Raw genomic sequence first — 22,985 nt, 5'->3', positions numbered from 1 at the left:
GTAACAAATTATCCATCAACACAATCTTTTGGTACACCTCCGAGTTGATTTTCACATTTCTTTCAATGAAAACCAACGGAGTTTTACCGGTTGCCGTGATACCGGCCCAAACCATGACACTTTTCGGGAAAAGGCGGTTATGGGCAAGACGACGTTTCGGAGACATGCTGTCATCCTTTGACAATAACTGTCTCTGGTTTTGACGGTTGGGAAGAGGTTCAATAGTGAAGATCTTCTCGTCTGTCCAGATAACGTCAGAGACGCGGCGCACTTGAAAGTGCTGGAGTAATTTTCGGCATTTTTCGAGTCGCATCGCTTTCGATTTGTCCGAGAGGTACTGTCCACGACGTAGTTTGTAACTTTTGAGCTTCAAGTCGTTCTTGACAATCGATTGGACAGTGGATCGGGCAATTCCAAGCTGTGACGCCATCCTATTGAGACTCAATCCATCATTTCGAATGATCCGTTTCTTGATGATTGCACGAGTATTCCGGGTGTTGACAGAACGTGGACGTCCGCTTTTTTTTACTTCAGAAGCATCTCCTCGCTTTTTGATAGCAGCGACAACGTTTCGAACCGTCGAAGACGAAATTTGAAGGCGTCGAGCGATCTCAGCACTTCCGAGGCCTCTCTTGAACAAGAGTTCAATGGAAGGACGATGAGGAGAACTTTTCATAGCTCGGCGATATGGAGAAGTGAGAACAAATGACTGAGAAGCTTACTTATATAGTCTCTGGACTTTCGAAAAGTTTCGAAATTTTTCGAAAATATCCCTTGGCACCGTGCCAGGGAACGCTGAAAGCGAGCGTCCTATACTTATCGGCCACCCTGTAATAAAAGAGCATCCTAACTTTAAATGTTGAGCTATATCTAAATTCCTTCGGAATATATCAAAAAATTGTCAACTGATAAATTGTTTATCATAATTTTGCAAACATTTTAGCAAACGTCAGATTTTTGATATCTTGCGTAGGAATCGAGATAACTGGCAATATGGATGCCCCTCTAATACAATTTTTTTTTCTGTACTTTTAAAGCTTATACTATACCTGGTTTCCATGGTTGGCTGGCATAGTCGATGTTGAAGGAGCTGGGGAACCAAGCCAAGGAAGAAGATTGGTTGGCCATGGGTATCCTCGACCAGATGTTGTTGACGGGCGCGAATTCGGTGTGCCACGTCTCTGCACCGGAGCCTAGAAAAAACACATTCAAATAAAAATTCATACTTTTAATTCATTTTAAAAGTATGTACCTGGTTTGGATGACGTGTTGATGAATGGAGAGACGAAGTGGATGAGACGGTTGTCGATGTTGACGGAACGGGAGAACCAAAACGAGGAAGAAGACTGGTTGATGGGCCTTGGAGTCCATTGATCAATATAATTGGGTTAGGCCAGTCCAAAATCGCTATGAGGTCCAGCAAATGTTGATCCAACATTTGCTGGGAACCGTCATACGTTGAAACCACCGAAGGGATCTCAATGCCTCTCACTTTCATATGCTCCTTCCACAATCGACCAATGATTTCTCGCGACATTTCTCCTCCCACGAAAATCAAAAAATTGATAATGTGGCAAACGAAAGACCGATCAGCCTCAAACGCTTCCCATAAGAGATTCCGGCGTTGTTCAATCGTGTGGCAAGAGTTGTGACGGCACAAGCCTAGGTCAAACTCGAAAATTGCCGCTAGTACCAATCGAACCGCCTCCTGACGATTTTGTTTATTGGTGAGCAGCTCAAGGAGGCTTTTGGCGGGAAAATTTTTGTGATTGGTCCAAAAGACTTGTACCGTTGACATCAGATCAATCAGCAAGGGGAAGTTGCAGCTATCTCGGAAAAGTTGTGACAATGGGAAGTGTGATGGGTTCAATTGGAGACAACGCATGTGAGATAATAATATTTCTCTAGATTGCTCAATCCAAAACGATCTAACCGAATCCGAAATGTCGCTGGTCATAATATAAAAATATATCATTTGAAAAGCGAGGACCCGATCGAGCGCAAGTGATTTTTCGTACAGGGATCGAATGTCTCTCAAAAACAATGGTACAAATGTTTGGTTTCTCAAATCGAACCGGAAAAATGCTAGAATAACTAGCACTAGCACGTCGAGCGTAGTTTGAAGGGTCATGGTGTTACCTGCAATGAAGTGGCTATGGCTCATTCTGTTTTCGAGACGAATGAAGTAAAACGGAGGGCAAAAATTATATTTTACAGAGTTCAGAAAATGAAACAAATAGATAACTTGAGAAATTCAAAAATATGCCAAGTACATTTCATAAAATCTCAAAAGCTGAAGAAACTTTTTATATTAACCTCTTTCTCCTCCCCCAAAAGCCAAAAAACCGTCTGCTGGGGGGGATGCCTGTTGGGTTCCGCTTGCCGCTTATTTACAGCCGCTCAAGGGAACAGAGAATCGGAAGGGTGAGGGAAGGTGTCGTAAAAGTATCGAGTGATCACAAATGTTTATACTAACTAATTAGAATGTATTTATAATTAACGAGAAGATGTTCTTCAAAGAAAAACCTAAAAAGATATAATTATTGGAATGAATAGAGGCCTCATAGTTCTTTATGTACCTTGAATTTGCTGTTTTGTGAAAATATCGAAATTCTTAAAAAACTAAAATATGTTATCCATAAGGAACTGGAGTTTTGAAAAAAAGTATGGGAAAGATTATGGTATGTAGATGAAGAAAAAAAGTTGGTATTCAAAAAAAACTTCAGGAACTTAGAAAGAGTAGGCGTACCTTTGTTTCAACGTCAAATAAACGGAATGGATATTGAAGGAAAATATTTTTGGAAAATGAAAAATGGGCGGAGCATTCCCAGCGGCCTTCCTAAAGTCCAAGTAAATGGTAAATGGCGTAACAAAAGCGGCGAAATGCAACTAATACTGATGGCGCAATAACATTACACGGGTGGTGAAAAAAATACAGTAACACCTGTCCCTCCTCTTTTTCGGCAAATCCTTTTTTTTTCAGAAAAAATGTTATTCCGAAAACAAAAAATTTGAGGGATGCGAAAAATTCGAGAATTCAGAAATTCAGAAATTCAGAAATTCAGAAATTCAGAAATTCGCAAATTCAGAAATTCAGAAATTCAGAAATTCAGAAATTCAGAAATTCAGAAATTCAGAAATTCAGAAATTCAGAAATTTAGAAATTCAGAAATTCAGAAATTCAGAAATTCAGAAATTCAGAAATTCAGAAATTCAGAAATTCAGAAATTCAGAAATTCAGAAATTCAGAAATTCAGAAATTCAGAAATTCAGAAATTCAGAAATTCAGAAATTCAGAAATTCAGAAATTCAGAAATTCAGAAATTCAGAAATTTAGAAATTCAGAAATTCAGAAATTCAGAAATTCAGAAATTCAGAAATTCAGAAATTCAGAAATTCAGAAATTCAGAAATTCAGAAATTCAGAAATTCAGAAATTCAGAAATTTAGAAAAAATATGGGAAGAGAAAAACTGCTGATATGCAGATGGAGGCAAAGAAAATTCAGTTGAAGTCGTATGCATTATAAATTTGCATGCAAAAAACATAAAATGAAATACAGACCGTGTAATAAAATCTGAGAAAAAAGGAAGATGGGAACGGTGTACTAGATAGAAGGAGCTATAAAAAAGGAAAGAGCCCACTAAAATCAGAATATTTATGAATATTTTTGAATTGATTTGAAAAGATTTTCGACATCGTCATTATCAATTGTCAGTTTGACAAGAAGTGTCCTCCACGTTGCAAAAATAAGCAAGAATCGGTACTATTCCGAAATAGGGAAAAATGTCTTGTGAAGATTTATGATCAGGTCTGGTTATTACCTGATAGTTGCCAATTATTCGTTCCCATTCCCACAAGTTATATGTATTAGTCCAAACACTCTAACGGACCAAAAATATAACACTCTCTGCATGATTTCTCCGTTTGTAGGATAAAATAACAATTTCTAATCATCAATTTCACTCAAATAACCGAAATTCTGCGTCAACACCTGAAGTTGATGCACAATTCCATCAACTTTCCCACCAACTCGAAAACAATATATTATTGAAAAAAAAACACTTTTATCATTTCAGATCATCATCTCTTGAAATCTCTCTTTCAACCTTTATCTTCGAACAATCTGGAAAAACATATCTATATCATATTACAAAATCTTTTGTATGAAGCCGAAATCTTAATAGAAGCCGGAGCAGATGTACAATTTGCTGATAAGATCTATGTTTCGCATCTGGCACCTGAAAATCATAACTCTCTTCACATAAGTATCGTTTTCCATTCTATTAATTTCTACTATTCCCCTTTCACTCTTCTTATTTTGAGAGTAATTTGATTGAAAGTGAGTTGCGAAGATAGATACATGGATTCTTTTTTCGGGAGTTCACCAGATGGTACCTATGAAGTCATGCCATCATACTTTCTGAATTCTATGTGTCCCAGTCTAGACAGGACCTCACTTGTAAACGATCACACATCACGAGTTCCCATCCGAAACAAATGCGAAATCCTGTTGAAAAGACAATGCAAATTTTGGAGAGCACTGTGTGCTCCGCCAAGCTTTTTGTGTTATTAAAACCAGATAGATTCTGATGGGCCAAATATAAAAACCCCATTCAATTTCCTCCTTCTTCATTTTTCCCCACTTTCCACCCACACTGTCTGCCTTTCACAAATAGAATGATTCATTTTTATGTTTTGATTCTGGCTCTACAAGTAGCCCTGTCTTTTTGAATTCATTGTGTACATCAATCATCCTGATAAAATAACTTTTCGATTTTCAAATAATCGTACATTTCTGACATTTGAGAGTCAATTTGTGTGCTTAGCTAAAGAACATGGCATATTGTAAGTGTACACTATCCAAAGTGTAATAGTTAAAAGTTGAGGGTTAGCATTTTTCTCCTCTTTTCGCCACTTGCACTTTATTCGCAAGGTTCTCATTTTCTATTGTCTTCATTCCATGATCTTAATCTTCAATAAACTTATCCTAAATTTAGTCTTGTACAGTAAATGCCAAATTTCAGAATATGATGTCCAGACCATTCAACCGAATTCCCGCCGAGAGAGTTGGAGAAAATAACCCATCCATCTGGTGAGTAATCTCTCCCAAGTCAAAGTTGACATGAGTAAAATATCGATTTTCAGGGTCGAACTCGGTGCTCTCGCTTCTGAGATCAATGCTGTCAATCTTGGACAAGGATTTCCGGATGGACCTGCTCCCAAATTCGTCACTGACCAGCTCAAGAGAATCTCAAAGCATCCAGAGCTCACTTGTGCTCATCAGTATACTTCTGGATATGGGCATCCAAAATTGGTCAATGAACTGAGCAAATGGTACTCTTATCTGTATCAACAACAAGTGAATGCCAAGTCAAATATTTTGGTCACAGTGGGAGCCTATCATGCTCTCTATTATTCATTCCTCGCATGGATCAATAAGGGGGATGAAGTCATCAGTGAGTTTTTATCCATATTTCGAGAACTAGGAAATCCTTTCAGTCATCGAGCCAGCTTTCGATTGCTATGCTCCTCAAATCAAATTGGCCGGTGGTGTCCCAGTCTCGATTGCCATGAACTTCCCAGACGGTGGAACTGACGCTTCTCAGTTCACAGTCGATTTCGAAAAGATGGAAAGCAGCATCACGGAGAAAACCAAGATGATCGTCATCAACAACCCCCACAACCCATCTGGCAAGCTCTTCAATAGAATGGAGCTTCTCAAAATCGCAGACATTGCTCAGAAGTACGACTTGATCGTCGTTGCCGACGAAGTGTACGAGTTCCACTGTTGGGGTGTGCCTAAAATGATTCGATTCGGTGAGTTCTCAACATTATTAGATTCCAAAATTACTGTTGTTCTTTTTCAGCGAGTCTTCCTGGAATGTGGAACCGAACAATTTCCATCGGAAGCGCTGGAAAGGTGTTTTCCATCACAGGTTGGAAATTGGGCTGGGCTATCGGACCAGATCATCTTCTTGCTCCGCTCAAAGCGATCCACCAAAACTGTACCTACGCCTGCTCCACTCCCACTCAACTCGCAGTCGGGATGGCATTCGAGAAGGAATGGGAGACATTCCATGTCAAGCCTCACAAATCTTATCTTGGAGGATATTTGCCGGAGGAGCTCGTGAAAAAGAATAAGAAGCTCCAAAAGATGCTCGTGAAAGCTGGATTTGCTCCGATCTTGCCTCAAGCTGGCTACTTCATGTTGGCAAATTATACCCAAATAAATGCTGGTAAGTTTCAAAATTAATCAGATTCAGTATACAGTATGAACAATAATTTTTAGAGTTCAAAACTTTGGAAGAGACTAGTGAGTTGGATGATTACTCATTCACCAAATGGCTATGCACGGAGAAGAAGTTGGCAGTGATTCCGTTAACCGCCTTCTTTGCCAACAATGAAGACAAGATGAGAAACACTTCATTCGTCAGATTCTGCTTTTTCAAGAAGGACAAGACCCTCAACGACGCCAAGAAGATCATGAAGAATCTCTCCAAGTGACTGTATCACAATCATCAGCTCTGCGAATATAACATGAAATTATATCAATTCCTCTACCGTAATCTTTCCATCCCTCTTGCTATTCATCCCAAAGTTTTCTTTTCTAGAAATACCCTCTGTGTGTGTGGATGAACATGACTAAAAAAACTAAAAAAATCCGAAATTTTCTCTCACTCTCTTCCGATCTGTTTTTTTCTACCCCCTGTCCTGTTTTTGTCCCGATTCCTTGAACAACATACTCATGTACTGAATATTGAAAATGAAAAAATTTGTTTCTGGAATTTCGTATTGTCGCTCTCTAGAAAATGTGACAAAAAGCTATAATTTGGAGCTAGCTGTCCTTTTCAGATACGGTAACGAAAAGAAAAAATATACTCAGCTGTGAACTGGATACTGAGCCGATTTGATCTAATTAATTAACTGTTTTGCTGTTTTTTTTGCTATCAAACATTTCATTTAAAAAAGGCACGGTTTGAATGTTTATTGTGGCCTGCACTGTTTTTACAAAAATAGTCAAAATTCAAAAATTTAATCAACTTTGGTAGACAATTTAGATGCCAATTTTGCAATGTTCTTGAACTGCTCAACTCCCAACCAGAATCCGGTGAAATAGTCGTCAACCATGTACGGTAAATCGTTCTCAGCGGCAAATTCCTTAACCAATGGCATGACTGTGTTAAGGTTGTGACGTGGCATTGTTGGGAACAAGTGATGCTCGATCTGAAAAATAAACTTAATTGAAGATAAAGCTTTTTTTTCACTTTTCTGCCTACCTGATAGTTGAGTCCACCCCACAACCAGTCAATGAACATTCCTGGTCGCATGTTTCTTGTGGTCATCATTTGAAGACAGGCGTAGTTTGACATGATGTTCGAGCTCACTGAAAAATATTATGTTGGGTGTCTTTTGCAGTCTTCAAATCTATCTTACAAGCAAACTTCTCAACGGAGTAATGATTGAAAGTGACAACATGGGCAAGTAGGAATCCTCCGACTAGATGGGAAACAAAGAAGAACATGATTCTGAAAACCAGGAAATGAAATAAATAATTTTTGAAGATAAGCGTCACCTGGTGGGCCAATTAGGAAGAAAATAGAGCTGAGTCAAGGACCACGCCCAGTGAAGAGTGAGAGCGACCTGAATTTCGAAAAAAAATTGGAATTAATTTTTTTTTACAAATTATACCTGCTCATATTTAGCCGTCTTTCTGTAATAGTCATAGTAGTGGTTTCCCATCTGACTAACAAAAATGACAGACTGCAAAAGCCACGAAAGACGAAGGAATGGCAGCATGAATGGCCAATGGACGTGTTGCCAACGGAACAGAATCATGGTCCATGAATCTTGCGGATAGTTATCGAGGTGTTCAGCGACAGTGGCGTAGAACGGGACCAAATCAAGATCTCCATCTCTTCCGACGACGTTAGTGGCGGCGTGGTGGACATTGTGTTGTTCTTTCCAGCCACTGGAGGAGAAACCCTGAAAAATGAGATTGTTTCAGAACAGTATGCAGAACCGGTCAACTGGATCAGTTGATTTTGACAATTTTCAGAAATCTGGAGCTCGGCTATCAAGTTTTCGCTAACATTGAAAATTCAGGTATAAAACTGGCCTGGATTGAAAAAAATTTCATTCTCAGAATTCTTCGAAAATCTCTAGTTTCCAGCTATAAGCCAATTTCCGAAAGACACCTACACACTTCAGTGCCAAAATGGGCCAAAAGAGGTGTCTTTTGAAAATTGGAGAATAGCTGAAAAACTGAGGGTTCTCAAATAATGCTGTGAAAACAAAATTGTCAGTCTAGGTCTGTTTTCCACCCTCTGAAATTTCCAAAAGAGTCGGTAATTTGAAAGCCAAGCTCCAGACTCTTGAAACTGGTCAAAATCACTTTGAAAACAAGTTTATGTTCATCTTGGCTAGTTCTGAAACAAGTTTCGAAATCTCATCAACAAACCTGCAAAAAGTTTCCAACAAAGTAGCTGGTCAAGTCATTGTACCATCTATTTTTGAATCCTTGATGGTGAGTGAACTCGTGGATCAACCATCCCAGTTGTTGCCATGCGATTCCCATAAGCACTGCTGCCGGGAAGTAGTAGGCATGATATTGAAGGAAGAATGCAACAAGGATTGTCAAAATTGGTTCCATAACTTTACGAGTGTAGAACAATCCAGAGCTATCAAAGAGTCCATCAGAACGAAGTTTCGCGCGAAGCTTGTTGAAGTTCTTGTTGATTTCCTCTGAACGTTCCTCGGTCATTTCGAATGTTCCAATGTTAACATCGTCAAATCCTTCGATCGAATCTTCCTGGAATACAAAAAAAGTGATTGTTTTGTTTTTGATTTCTCGAAAACTTGCCGGTACACGTGGGAGGTTTGGATTTTGTGTCGGGCATTTTTGTTTTAGTTGGGTTAGCCAGTTGTAAGCATCTTTTGATCCGGTGTGGAAAGTGTGGAAGACAGTTGTAGCCTGGAACATTAATTTTACTAATGGCTTCTACCAGGAATTGTTAAAATCTCATTGGGAGTTCAGAAAATTCCAAAAACTAATTTTCAGAAAAAATTACTGAACGTTTTTCTTTTTTCTATAATTAGAGCGTTCGACATGTACGGTATGAGTGGAATTGATAGTAATGTTTTTGAAGGTTTTCGAAATCTGGATGTCAATTTTCCACCGTTTTGGTTGACCTTCAAAATTGAAATTTATAAAATTTTTAAATTACGAAATTTTGAAACTCGAAATTTTAGACATTTCAAAAAACTCAGAAAAGACAATTTTAAAATCTTTGCTTGTAAATTTATGAAAATTATTTTTTGTGATCAACTAATGAATACCCTAAAACTGGTTCCTCTGTAGAATCAGGTCACTGTTTCTTTCTATTCAGCAAAAAAAAATCTTGCATCGGCATTTTCTCGTCTCTTATCGTTCTTATCAATGTATTTTTTTTGCATTAGAAGTATATGTATTGAAGTGTGTTCTTTGTTCATTGTGTTATAATGACGATTCGATTTTTATCAATTCAGGAAATCAATAGTTTTACATTATACCTTTTCTCGCTACTAATAGAATAAAACAACTCCTTGACTACAGTAATCCCACAAAAAATAACTAATCTGAGTAAACTGATGTCTAACCAGAAATGAGCGCAATGACATACACCGGAGCACTAATCAGAATTCAAAATGTGGAATCTGGCAGACAACATCTAGTACTAACAGAGTCTGAAAATTAACTTACATCCATATTTCTATACGTGGTGATGGCACTGCCACCCGGGTGAGCACGAAGCACTTCGTCATCGATGTGGCACCATTTTCCGTCGATTTTTATGTAGAACGGTTTATTTTGTAGCTCACGAAGAACCATTGTACTATTAGGGCCAAGTATGAGGTATCCTAAAAGCAGAAATATTTTCTAAAGCTTTATAAAAATGACAGTTGTTTAAAAAACAACGAAAAATAAAGAGAATGGCCGTTTGAGGCCGATTCCGAAAAGTTCAAGACTGCCAGTTTGGTCGCAATGGAAACTGATAACGAGTGAATTAATATTTAGCCCCCTTAAGAATGATAAAGAAAGAGAAAAAAAAAGTTGTGTGGCGTTGAAAAAGAGGATAGGAATTGAAAGATAAGAGTGATGGACAGGTCACTAAAGAATTAGTGAAAGAAAAAATTGGAAATAAGGGCATCGGTTATTCGCTTCTTTCATTTTCCGTGAAAAAAATATGATAAGATTATCGAATGTCGCATTTCTCTCATTTCGGCCGGTCTAACTTTTTTAGTGTATTCATGATAATAATCAAATCTCAGGATCTTGGAATTTCAGAATTTCTTAGTTTCAGAATTTTTGATTTCCAGAATTTTAATCTCACAAGGGAAGTGTTTTCAGAGGGGCGTTGAGAATTAGCTCAAAATTTGTACAAAGGTACTTTCGAACATGTTGAATACGATTTCAGCAATATCTCGGTCATAACCCTGATAGGAACAAAAATATGGGCTTGCTTTTGGGCGATAGGACAAGTCGAAATAAACAATATTTCAAAATTTCTTTAAAATTTCAAACACCTTCTTTTTCACATTGAAAACGTCGGGAATTCATGAAATAAGTATAATTTGTTATTCAGGGGACCAAAATGGATATCGAAAATTCGTCTCGAAAAAAACAAAAAAAAAGATTTACCACAGTGGGGTTCGAACCACCATAGTCACTCTTGTCTCCCTCTTACCGCAACACCACACAGCCGATATTTTCCTCTGGCGCGGAGTGCGTATAGGAGAGAGGGGCGTAGTGGAGTGAGGGAGAGGGCGAAATCGACCAAAAATTTTCAGACGAAGATTTTCAGCTTGTTGATGATACTATGACCTAGATTTTTTCGTCATCGTGTTGCGGATATCTCAAACTATCAGTACTGAAACTTTCAGAAAATTTTCAACGCCCCTCTGAAAACACTTTCCTTGTCAGAATCTTAGAATGTCCAAAATTCAGAATATGAAAATTTCGGAACTTCAGATACTCAGAACTTCAGAAGTTCGAATGTTTAAAAGTTCGATAGTCCGACTCTCAGACTTTCAAAATCCCAGACCTTCAAAATTTCAGAATTTTAATTTTGAAATTTTAAAGTTTTAGAATTTCATAATTTCGGAATTTGAATATATTGATATCAGAACCGCCAATTATTATAAATTTTAAAATTTTTTAAATCCAGAATCGCAGATTTGCACAATTTCATGAACTCAAAGTTTCCAGAATTTCAGAATTTTAGAATTTTCCAAATTTCCAGAATTTCAGAATTTCAGAATTTCAGCCCTTCGAAACTAAAAAATTTCCAATTCTGAGAATCTGAAATTTTTAAAAAATCGGTTTCTGTTACTGACAAAACCATGAGATTGAAAAAATTTAGATGTGAGATCTTTAACCACATTTTTACAAGGTGGCTAAAACGTCATAACAAATCGTGGCAGATTTGTTCAGTTTTTTTTTGGTTAAACTGATAAGAGCAAAAGTTCTGTGGTGTGTTTGAACAACAAACACACCTATTCAAAGTACAACGGACTTTGCTCTTTTCAGAAATACACATACATAACACGTGATAACTCAAAATTCTCGTGAGGCAGGGAAAATTTCCGGATTCATGATTTGGTGCGGTTAGTGGCTGATAAGAAGTTATGGGGTGATGTCTGTGCAGAGAATTGGATTGATGAATGTTGTGAAATGAATACGTGTTTTAGCTAGAATTTCTTTTAGTATCGGGAATCAATCGAACTATCAGTTTTTTGAAAACTGTAAGACAAGGGTATTTATAATGTCAATTTTGACTCGATTTATCTTGGTTCCTATGAAAGATTGATCTTGAAACATGTATCGGACGTTATGGAGAATGTTTTAGTGTTCGGCAAGATTTCAATATATTTTACAGAAATTGAGTTACACTGAGTCAAAGTCAAAAATCTGAGAACCCTTCTAATACAGATTTTACAGTATTTTTTTGAAATATTTCCATTTTCAACTCAACATCAAATCATTTGTGATTAATCAACAGGCAAAATCTTTTATCACCTTTCAATTAAAACCAATGTACAAAGTACAATCCTTTGATCATCCGATAATACAGTCATCTGATTTTTATTATTCTCGCTAGTCGCTAGGAGTCCAAACTGCCAGGTGTTGTAAAAAATGTAGTCTTCCATTTTTTTTTTGACGATCAACTAATAAGTGACAGTTGTATTACATAGTCTGGTCAGAGAACAATTGATAAATCATATTTCGTTGAAAATTGAGGGGAGGAATGTTGACATGGATCGTTATTTTTCTTAATGTGTTGGAAAGAAATGAGAGAGTTATGGAAACATAACTTGGTTAATTTTGATTCTTTTTCAATACAGTAGATGATTCCAAAGCTGAGAAAAAATTATTCAAGCTCTGGGTCCGAAAGAAACCAAACAATTATTATCATCCGTGTTATGCTCCGGAAGTTTAAAAAAAATTATTTTTTGGAAAATTCGAAAAATGTTAAAAATGCGACAAAGCTAGTATGATTATTTGTACTTTTAATCGTTTTATGAAAAACTTTCCGGTGTTTTGACCTGCCTAATATCTGAAAAATCAAAGAATCGTTGGTCGTGGGAAAGATATGAAAAAGTTTCAACCAACAAATTATTTTTGACATAATAACGAACATTTTGACTGTTTGCCAGTTCTCGATATCTGGTTCAGCAACTGAGATATATGACGAAGTTGACGGTTTGAGGGTTTTCTGCATATTAGACTATTTACGGTTTTTGTTGTTCAAAAAAATTGACTGGGATTGCCATCAACCTAACACTACTTTGGAATTTCCTTCTGATTGAATGTTATTAGAAACCATCCAAAATTCCTTCCAGTCCCCGTTACTCATTTCTTCAAGTGCTAATCTACTTATCATCTTCCATCACAAAAGGGCGCTTATTCGCACATTCGCTTCGCATCCTTTCTTCCTTTTTTTCTCTTTCTCTTTTCCGTCTTCTCATTATTTTTCTCTGGGCGCTCTTAGGGTTGCTAGGAGCGACCTCTTCACTCTTCCGTGCTCCGCCCCCCGCCAAATGTGTTTCGAAGAAAGTTGAAAACAGAGAGTGAATGGGAAAGAGGAAGTAAATCAAAGATGTCAGATGTACTTTTCTGAAATAGAACAAATTCAACGGAGAAAGAAAAGCGATATATCGGAACAGAAAGACGATTAAAATACTGGGAAGTAGCACCGGAGCTAAAGAGTTTCACATTCAGACATATCTGGAGAATTAAATATAGTAAAATATGTTATAGGAAGGCCTCTAGACTGCCAATTTTTTATTTCAATTATTTCGATTCCTGAACAGATATCAAAAATGTGTCAACTGATGAAAAACTTCTGATATTATAGTAAACCGTTCACCAATTGGCAAATTTTTTTATATCTTTAACAGAACCCGCTGGAAATCTGGTTCAACGTTAAAAGAAAGGAATGTATTTTATTACAGGGTTTACGGTAACTTGAAGAGCAACTGATTTTTTAGCATATTCGGCCATGATCTTGTATTTTATGAATTAGATTTTTTTTCTTTTTTTTTCTAATTTTTTCACTCTCTTCTCCAAACAAAATCATTCATTCACTCGAGAAAATCAATCGAACCATACAAATTCATATAATCAGACATCAGAATCGTTACTTTCTTGGCTTTCCATCAATCCTCCGTGATCTTTGTGCCCTGGAAACTTCTTCACATCGTCGACCGAATTGTCACGCATTCTCTCTATCATTCTTGTGATATCCCTTTCTCGGAGAGCATTTGTGCGCCAATTGCGGAGTCTTTGAAACATGAAGCGTCCAAGCAATCCAAAGAACACGCTGATGCAGACGAGAATCAGCAGCGAGAGTAAAACAAGCCATGGTAGGACACATTTCCACTTGGTTTCGAGGATAGCCTTGGCCGCGGTGGAAGCGGCGGTGACGGTGTCGTTGTTGGAGACGAACATTGGTTTTCTGAAAGAAGGGTTGATGTAAAATCTTGTGAAACACATAACAAGAAAAATACAGAAAAAAAATCTTCAGTTGAAAAATGGCTCAATGAGCTACTGGCATTATTTCTGTCTGTGAAATTGAAACTCTTCTACAAAATTCCAACTCTCAAGTCCTCAAAAAAGACTTTGAAAAATAGCTCAACAAAAATTATACTGAACGCCAAAATTATAGCCGGCGGCGTTCGTACAGAAAGCAAAATTAGGGAGAAGTCAGTTGCCATCTGGCAGAGCCAAAAACAGATCTGCCAAACCCAAGGGAATCTGTGGTAAGATGTCGTAAACTGAAAATTTGATCAGCTAGCAGGCGAGAAGTAACTATGTATTAGAACAGAAGGAAAGGTTATGATAAAAGAACAGAGCTTTATTTTCTGATTCTATCTAAGCCCAAAAGTATATGAAAGCTGAACACTTGAAATCTTAGTTTTGTCGTCCTTGACATCTCCAGACGTTTGGGGGACGAACAACGTGCTCTAGACACATGTAAGCCTACAAAATAGAACAATAAATATAAATTTCTGGTCTGTATCTACATATGGATGATTTTGTGGGAGACAATTCTATTTGTAATAAACAGAGAATGTCTGTAAACAAATGAACATGAAGAATGTATATTGTTCCGCGTGGGTGCAGCTCTACAACTTGCGTTTATTTTTTCACTGACAATTGTGGAAACGTTGCCATTTTGGGAAAATTGATCTTGGATTTCTGGGAAAAGAGAATAAAAATTTTTGAAAATGTAGAGTCGTCCTCCAGTCGTCAATGGTTTCAACATGAAAATGATATATTGACATTTCAAAAATAGGAATATGCGTTGGTTACTATTTAGTTGTCAAGTGAGAACCAGTGGAGTCTGGAGAAGCTTCAAATGTCATTGGCAAGGAATAGAAAGACTACGGTAATTACAAAAAGTCTGAAACCTACCCTAAATCCTGTATATAAAAGCTTCCACGCGGTCAAATTTGAGCCATTATATCTCATTTCTTGTGAAAGATATAAGAATGTTGTCAACTGATAAATTGTTAATTGTAAAAGCAGTAATCTTTTGACAGTTGAAACATTTTTGATATCTCGCACAGGAATTGAGATAATTGAGCTCAAAATTTATAGGTGGCATGTCAACAGATTCATTATAGTTGCCTGGTGCATCTACCCTCCAACTCCTTCTAAAGTTCCCTCTACCCACGCAACGACACTCCGCTATCCCGCTCGGCGCGCGCACAGTTTAAATTTAGTTTTAAGGGATTGCGAGCTTGGATTTGGCTCGTAGTTTTTGAGAGACTCTTTTTAAGGATTTCAAGTGAGCTTGCTTGAATTCTAAGCTTGTATTTGTTGTTTCTTTCTAACTTGTTCATAATAAACCGATTTTGTTACATTTCTTGTCGATTTTCTTCTATTTTATCACAGGAACCTGATACCCCGGACATACCGCGGGCAATTTGGGGGCCGAACCGTTTATTTTATCCGTTTATCCGTTCTTTTACTTCTTTCCCGTTGTTTTTGCATCAATTCTCTCCAGAGTTTGAAGGATATAGTGAGAGGATTGTTGTGAAAATTAGTGAATTTCGCAAGAATTTTTCCGAGTTTGAAGGAACCGGCAGGAAATTCTTGTGAAATTTGCGAAGAGGACATTCGTGCAGGTGAAGGCCTAGCGAATAGTTCGATCAGGTGAAGGCCTGTCCAAAAGACGCGATATCCGTAGAAGATTCAACAAAAGCCCAACATTCTTTTGAAGGAAAGATTTGTTTTCAGGCTTGGAGATGACGACGATCGGGAGCAAGTCAAGAAGCAACAAGGACAAGTCGGTGGATTCCGAGAAGAGTGAAGCGAGGACGACGACGATGGAGAGCTGGGCAGATGCGATGCAGAATCAGGTAACGCTGAGAGAGCGAAAGAAGCTTGTCAAAGGTTATGCTGATTTCATCGGAACCAGTGAGACAGTCGTGGAGAGTGTGCGTGAGCAGTTGGGCGTGCACAGCAAATGTTCAGAGAGACAGAAAGATGTGATCGTGAAGCCAATGAAAGAGTTTGTCAGCGAATTGACAAAGCGCTACAACGAGCTGGGCAGTGGAAAGTGGGAGCGCGTTGTGATGCGCATAATGCGAGAAAACGGGCTGGAAAAATTGGAAGACTTGCGGGATGCGGTCTTGCCGGATGATTTGACAGCGAGCGCAAAAAAAAATACTGAATCAAAAGTGTTTCATAACCAGTTGAAATTGTTGCAGGAAAAATGGACGAAAGAGCAGGCGGAATTCGAGGAAAATCTGTATCGAACAAGCAGAGAAAAAGAGGTGTTGGTGGCGAAGCTCGAGGAAGCGTGGAAAGCCGCCGAAAAGGCAGAGGAAACGATCGAGGAGCTGGAAAGGGCACTGCTGAAGGAAAGGAAAACGTCGGAAAAATGGAGAAACCAATTGGAGCACGCGGAAGGTAAGAAGAAAGAAATACAGTCAAGAAATAAAGAGAAAACTCAGGTTCATGCAAGGAGATCGCCGTCAAGGAGTTCTAATGGTTCGTCGGTGGATTGGCCCGATGAGAGAAAGGAGAGAAAAAACGGTGAGTATTTGTATAAGAAGTGTGACCTGAAGAATGATCGAAGTGAAGACTGGCGTGTGAAGGTGAAGAATTGAGAAGTGAAGAGCAGTGTGGGGGATTTTCCGGAAGGAAGTGTGCGAGTCAGCGAAAGAAGAAAGTGTGAGCGCGACAGTGAGAGATGTTCGCGAGTGTCACGGGACAGTTCGCGAATAATGGTGGAGTGTCTGAGCAGAATGATAAGGGCGTCAGCTCTGCCAGAGCCTGAGAAGTTCGACGGGAAAGGAGACGTCAAAGAATTCAAGAGATCGTTCCTGTTGAAATACAAAGCGGTCACGGAGAAAGACGCAGATATGGTGCCGATTTTAGAGGATAAATTTCTGAAAGATGCTGCTAGAACGTTGTTCAAAACGCTGCCGAATCGATTCGATCGATCGATCGAGTCGCTTTTCGAAGAGTTTGAAGAGAAGTTGAGATGGAGGCAAGGAGATCGTGAGGCGGAAGCTCTCAACGAGTTTGAGGAGCTGAAGCGAAAGCCGAAACAGCCGATGTGGGAGTACCTGATGGACGTGGAAAAGTGGTCGAAGCGAGCGTTTCCCCTTCTTGAAGAAGAGACAATGTCACAACTGAGAGTCACGAAGCTTATAAGAGCGCTAAGGGAGGACCCGACGATGCAAAAGTTGATGACGATGAAGCGATATGAAGTGGCAAAAAAAAGACCAGTACGAGTTCCTTAAGGATATCGTTCTTCAGCAAGAGAACGAAGACAAGAGAAGGCAGGGGCTCGGAAAATCGTATCGACACGAAAAGAAGGAAATGAGCTGAAAAAAGGAGGACAGCAAGGTTGCGAAGCAAGATAATGCTGAAGCGAAAAAGGAAGAATCAGAAGGCAGTAGCAATGGGAACAGAAGTAAGAGTGGAGACCAGAGGAAGGCAGCGATAAAGTGCTATAGGTGTCAAGAAAGTGGGCATATAGCTAGGGACTGTGATGCAAAGGTTATTCATCACGTGGAAACTGATGGAACAGGACGCGGTGTGGCGCGAAAATGAGGGAACAAGTACAGTTGTTGGGTCAGAAGCGCTTGATGGTTATCGACAGTGGCGCAGAAGTATCGGTCATGTCGACAAGAGTGTGGGAGGCACTGAATAAAGGATGTGAGAGCTGGAGATGTAAGATCGAAGTACTGGCGAATTCGTCGTGAGGAATAAGTCAGGAAAGAATATGCCAGTGAAAGGACAACTGAAGATTCCAATCATGGTGAGAGGAAACAAAGCTAATGTGTGGTTCCAACTGGTGGAAGATAGAGCGGAAATTCTCTTGTTGGGAACGAATGCTTTTGAAAGTATCGGTGTTGAGTTGGCGTGGAAGCCAAAGCAAGAAAAGCGCGTAAAGAAAGTGGGAAAAGGTCCAAAAGCGAAATGGGAGGAAAATACTGAGCGTGGGAAGTGTGAGAAAAGAAGCGCTACAGTAAACCATATCATGACTGAAGGAACAATAATTTTTGCAACAGGAAGCTGATGGAAAATGGTTGCGGATGTCAAAAAGGAAAGTGCACAGTCCAAGAAGGAGACAACTTTTGTTCACGTGTGCAACAACTCGGAGTGGTGCTGTCAGCAAAAGGAAAAGGTGTGGATTTGGAGAAATGGAATTTGTTAAAATATTCCAAAGAATTTCAGGCACAAGTGACAACGGCTGAGAAGGTAGAAGCGTCGCGGAAGTTCGTCAAGGAGTGTCCGGAAGTGGTAGAGTCCGTGATGAAAGAAGGAACAAACGGCGAATGGGAAGAAGCGGCGATGAAGATCAGAGTGGCGCTGAAGAGTGAGATGAAGCCAAATAAGACAATCATCAAAGAGCCAGCAGTGATAGCTTCCCCGAGATTGAAAATCTCGGGAAGAAGGAACATTCTGGAAGTTCGGAATTCGCATGGAAGCGATTTCATGGAGAAGTACGAGTGGAAGAAGGTGAAGAATGTGCTATGGCTGTGGAGAGTCACAAAGGACAAGGGTATTGTAGTAGTTTAGGTTTAGTAAGAGTTTAGCAGGTTAAGTACTGTAGGTATTTTATTGTAATGTTGTGAGTGTGAGTAGGTGAGGTGCGGTAGCAAAGAGTGTAAGGGTCGGAGAAGAATGTGAGTCGTGGCGAAAGTCATACCTTTCTCCGGTCAGGGGTCCGGATTTCTAGAGGAGAGGGAAGTTGCCTGGTGCATCTACCCTCCAAATCCTTCTAAAGGTTCCCTCTACCCACGCAACGACACTCCGCTATCCCGCTCGGCGCGCGCACAGTTTAAATTTAGTTTGGAGTGATTGCGAGCTTGGATTTGGCTCGTAGTTTTTGAGAGACTCTTTTTAAGGATTTCAAGTGAGCTTGCTTGAATTCTAAGCTTTTATTTGTTGTTTCTTTCTAACTTGTTCATAATAAACCGATTTTGTTACATTTCTAGTTGATTTTCTTCTATTTTATCACAGGAACCTGATACCCCGGACGTACCGCGGGCTATTTTATGATAGTTGCAGTTTTTGACATGCCGTAAAACCTCTATAAATCTGATACAAAAAATCGGAGCTGTTGAGGATAATTTTCGGTGGCCACGACTTAAGGTCCCAGAAAATTACCGTAACCGAAAAGTATTGTTATTTTCCGAATTTATTTTCTCAATTTTCTTGCTTTGTCAATCAATTTTTTTCACTGCCAACTTTGCAACTCGCCTCAAGGAAAATAACCTAAAAATTGAAAAAGCGGAAAAAATAAAAAAAAGCCAAAAATTTTTTTTTTTGAAATTGCGCTAGAGTTTGTTGTAGGACCTTCGGCCGCGGCCACCAAAGTTATTGTCAATAGCTCCGATTTTTTTTGTTTTATAATTTTTCAGATTGACTAATTCACAGTTTTGTAGTCTAAATTTCTATAGAACACATTTTTTCCGTTAGGAATAATTTGTTTATTGTCACATTCGAGGTTCAGACTACAATAGAGGTTGGAAAATCAAAAATGCTTATTCTGTGAATTTTCGCTGAAATTGTGAACATGGTAAATAAGCCGAGCGATAGCCATGCGAACCAATTAATGTTTTTGGGAACTCTGAAAATTGAATTTTTTAGAAGGATATACTATATTTCTTTTGATAACATCCCACCCAACGCTTTCACTTTGAGCCAAAATATCTCAACTACTGTGAAAGATATGAAAATCTGTCATCTGATAAAACATTTATAATTTTATGGTTAAAATTTTATCATTTGACAAACTTTTTAGATATTTCACCAGAATCAAGACAATTGAGCCCAAGGTTAACTCTTGGGATGGATTTCGATTAAAGGAAACTTCAAATTTCAAACTCACAGTAATCAAACAGACCGGATACCAGTGAATGTTCCGGTGCGAGCTGCATCTGCTCGGATCTTCTCCGCGTTCGCCTTTTGTCTCGCTACTTCCGCTTTCTGTTTTCTTTCAATTTCCCTCCATTCAGCAACAGGAGCATGACTTTCAAACTGACGCCCAGCTTGTCTGTTTCGTTCCATACGATAATTGAACCACGAGTTGTGAACATGGTCTTTTAGATTCCGTGAATTCCGAGCAATAGCAAATAACAACGTGTGTCGGAAGCAGAATACGATTGTTGCAAACACCAAGAAGATGAAAATTGCGCAAGTTAACACAATTACCTCTAATTCCAATTTGGTGAACCTTTTTTCCAATGCATCAGGACTGATATAATCTTCTAACATTTCTGAAAAACTTCTTTACATTGTTGTAAAAAAATCCACAAAAAAGTACTGGATGATTGAAATTTGAAATTCTTAAGACACAATCTCTGAGAAATTCGAAAACACCATGGCAATGGAAAAAATCAAAATAGTCCTAGGAGTCTGATATTGTATGTGGTATAGGGGCTACTCTAAAACTTTTGACCATGGTACTCATAGGCCACACCCCCTCCTGGGTGCGAAATGATACCGTAACCCCGAAAAATTATTTTTGTTAAAAATAATGATATCGACTCAAATGTTTCAGATTTGAATTTCTGGTACTATTATGTTCATTTTTTTGTGTTGGGACCGATTTTCTACAGTAACCCTGAAGTAGAGAAAATTTGGTTCGGTAAACACAGGCCGATTTTTGAGGAATTTCCAAAAAAGTAAAAAAAAAACCCAAAAAGTGAAATTTTCTCTACTTCAGGGTTACTGTAAAAAATCGGTCCCAACACAAAAAATGATCATAATAGTACCAGAAACTCAAATCTGAAACATTTGAGTCGATATCATTATTTTTAACAAAAATAATTTTTCGGGGTTACGGTATCATTTCGCACCCAGAAGGGGGCGTGGCCTATGGGTACTATAGCCAAAAGTCTTAGAATAGTCCCTATACCCACCACATACAATATCAGACTCCTAGGACCATTTTGAATTTTTCCATTGCCATCGCCTGTTGACCCGATCTCAATTCTCTCAGAGAATGTGTCTTAAACAGAAGAAATTTTTTGAAGTTTATCGAAAAAATGAAATGGGGACTGTAGTATGTAACTAAACATTGTAAATCAAAATTGAAAACCATATTATTCTTCTACAAGAATATGGAACTGTGAAAGAGAAAAGCCGATGGCCGTGACCAACGGTATCACAACGATCACTACAGTAACCTATAATTGTTTTAATTACCTTAAACCTGTATTAGAAAGGTCGGCTTTTCTATTGTTCCAAAGTACCTCCGGATGACCCTTCTGTTACAGGGGCCCTTCAATTAGAGGAGGCCCTTCTATTTTTCCGGCCAGTTTTTCCGAAATTGAACATCGAAAAATTCTACGAAGTTTCGTTCAAAATTCATGAAAATCTGTCAATTTCTACAATATATATTTCAACAAAATATAAGATTTTTAACGAAAAATAGAGTTTCAACAAATTTCTATTAAATTGTAGAGTTCCCGGAACATTTTCCACTGAAAAAGTACGGGAATTTTCTGATTTCAAAACACATTTTAAAGGGGATCCTTTTTCACAGAGGGTCATGTTATTACGCGGGCCCTTCTATTTCAGGTGGCCCTTCTATTTTTCCGAGCCCTTCACGAAGGGCCTTTCTATTAGATTCCTTCTTTAATACAGGTTTTACGGTAATTGGATTTAGTATCTCGTTCTTTTGACTATAACAACGTTTAATTTTTCGACTTGTTTAGGGCAAAGCAACACAAAAATTTACAAAAATCGATAGGAAACGAGAAAATAAATCCTGAAAATTTTATATTTTAGGTTACCGTACTTGTCGTTATGTGACCAACCGTTGTTTCTCTTCAACAGCTGTGTATTATTTTTGATCTTGATAGTACAAACTCAAAAAGCGTCTACAATTAAATTTCATGGATTATATGTAGTCTATTCCTACATTTTATGAAATCACTCTTACTGTTTGACTTGTAGTTTTTTGGACTGAAGGGTAATTATTGTCACATGATTTGAAAAATTGGAATATTGTTCAACGATCTTTTTGAAAAAGAGTCTAGTTGTGAGAAAATTGGAACAGATTTTCTCGATTGTTTTTCTGATACTGCGAACTTTTGGAATTTGAAAAATTATTAATTACTTATTTCGAAAATTTCATAAATTGAAAAAAATCATGAATTGTTCTCGAAATCCCTTTTTGGGCATTGTCGAAAAGTAAAAAGTGGAGTGGTCTAGAAGGCATTTATGATTCTAAATTTGCTAGCTGAACAGACGGAGAATGTGGGTCCTCTATAATCAAACGAATTCTAAAATTTCATACTACGTACATTATACTCGGGAAAATCATGAAAACTCATATCCCGAAATTCCGAAAGAAGGATAAGATTAGTTTGTTAAAAGAGAAAAAAAACGTTTGAAATGAGATCCGATGAAAAGAATGATAATCGAACAAAAAAAAAAGAGGATTAGGATTACTTATTTTATTGAAAAGTTTTATCAGGAAAATCTCTTTTTACTTGTCAAGTAGAATTGTAAAAAATCAGTTATCTAGTTACAATTACAAGCATTTGGGGAGGGAGTCTGAAAACAGGGGTTTGGTGGAAATTGATGCGACTACCCGAGAAAAATACTGAGCTTCTTCTAGACAATAAAGGAAATTGAATAGACAGAAACTGTCAGATATTGTGGCAGGGTGGGCAAGCTGACGGAATGGATGATTGTATTATCTGCGTCATGACGCGTTTGGATGTTAAAACACACGAAAAGAGCAATTTTGAAAATTTCAAGCTATTGACCTCACAATTTTTTCTCATACTTTTTGCCTATTTTTGTTTACGAAAATAAAGATCGATCAGTCCGAAAGAAGTTTTTAGAAATCTGGGAAAGTTCAGTATGTTTTCATGCATTACTTTATTTTATTAAATCAAAACATGGAATATAAATTTTTCAAGAAGATTCTGGAAAATTATAAATTTTCGAAAAAGTCATAGATCA

At 38.1% G+C, this 22,985-nt stretch overlaps 4 protein-coding genes across 4 annotated transcripts in view; 2 read left to right on the top strand and 2 right to left on the bottom strand.

Annotated features, from left to right (window-relative positions):
* The window catches only part of CBG10260, a gene marked incomplete at both ends in the record, with an annotated part of 8,930 nt that extends 7,393 nt beyond the window's left edge, over positions 1–1,537 (bottom strand). The window contains 3 exons of the mRNA XM_002631936.1: positions 38–709; positions 1,050–1,193; positions 1,253–1,537. Of these exons, the coding sequence (XP_002631982.1) occupies positions 38–709; positions 1,050–1,193; positions 1,253–1,537 (1,101 nt within the window). The remainder of the gene's footprint in view (positions 1–37; positions 710–1,049; positions 1,194–1,252) is intronic.
* Positions 1,538–5,028: 3,491 nt separating this feature from the next.
* Positions 5,029–6,505, top strand: CBG10259 (the record flags this gene model as incomplete). The annotated part of the gene is made up of 5 exons (XM_002631935.2): positions 5,029–5,093; positions 5,147–5,457; positions 5,501–5,818; positions 5,869–6,237; positions 6,291–6,505. 5 exons carry the CDS (start codon positions 5,029–5,031, stop codon positions 6,503–6,505), a joined length of 1,278 nt encoding a protein of 425 aa, XP_002631981.2.
* Positions 6,506–7,033: 528 nt separating this feature from the next.
* CBG10258 lies at positions 7,034–9,869 on the bottom strand (the record flags this gene model as incomplete). The annotated part of the gene is made up of 7 exons (XM_045240740.1): positions 7,034–7,225; positions 7,279–7,385; positions 7,436–7,527; positions 7,575–7,642; positions 7,691–7,984; positions 8,460–8,972; positions 9,741–9,869. 7 exons carry the CDS (start codon positions 9,867–9,869, stop codon positions 7,034–7,036), a joined length of 1,395 nt encoding a protein of 464 aa, XP_045094232.1.
* A 5,921-nt stretch (positions 9,870–15,790) lies between these two features.
* Positions 15,791–18,939, top strand: CBG10256 (the record flags this gene model as incomplete). The annotated part of the gene is made up of 9 exons (XM_002631933.1): positions 15,791–15,986; positions 16,256–16,457; positions 16,502–16,583; positions 16,667–17,281; positions 17,636–17,729; positions 17,789–18,005; positions 18,050–18,188; positions 18,237–18,564; positions 18,911–18,939. 9 exons carry the CDS (start codon positions 15,791–15,793, stop codon positions 18,937–18,939), a joined length of 1,902 nt encoding a protein of 633 aa, XP_002631979.1.
* Between the last annotated feature and the right edge of the window lie 4,046 nt (positions 18,940–22,985).

This window comes from Caenorhabditis briggsae, assembly GCF_000004555.2.
Source record: "Caenorhabditis briggsae complete genome, chrX, whole genome shotgun sequence".
NCBI lineage: Eukaryota > Metazoa > Nematoda > Chromadorea > Rhabditida > Rhabditidae > Caenorhabditis > Caenorhabditis briggsae.
This window is presented reverse-complemented; position numbering and strand designations above follow the sequence as displayed.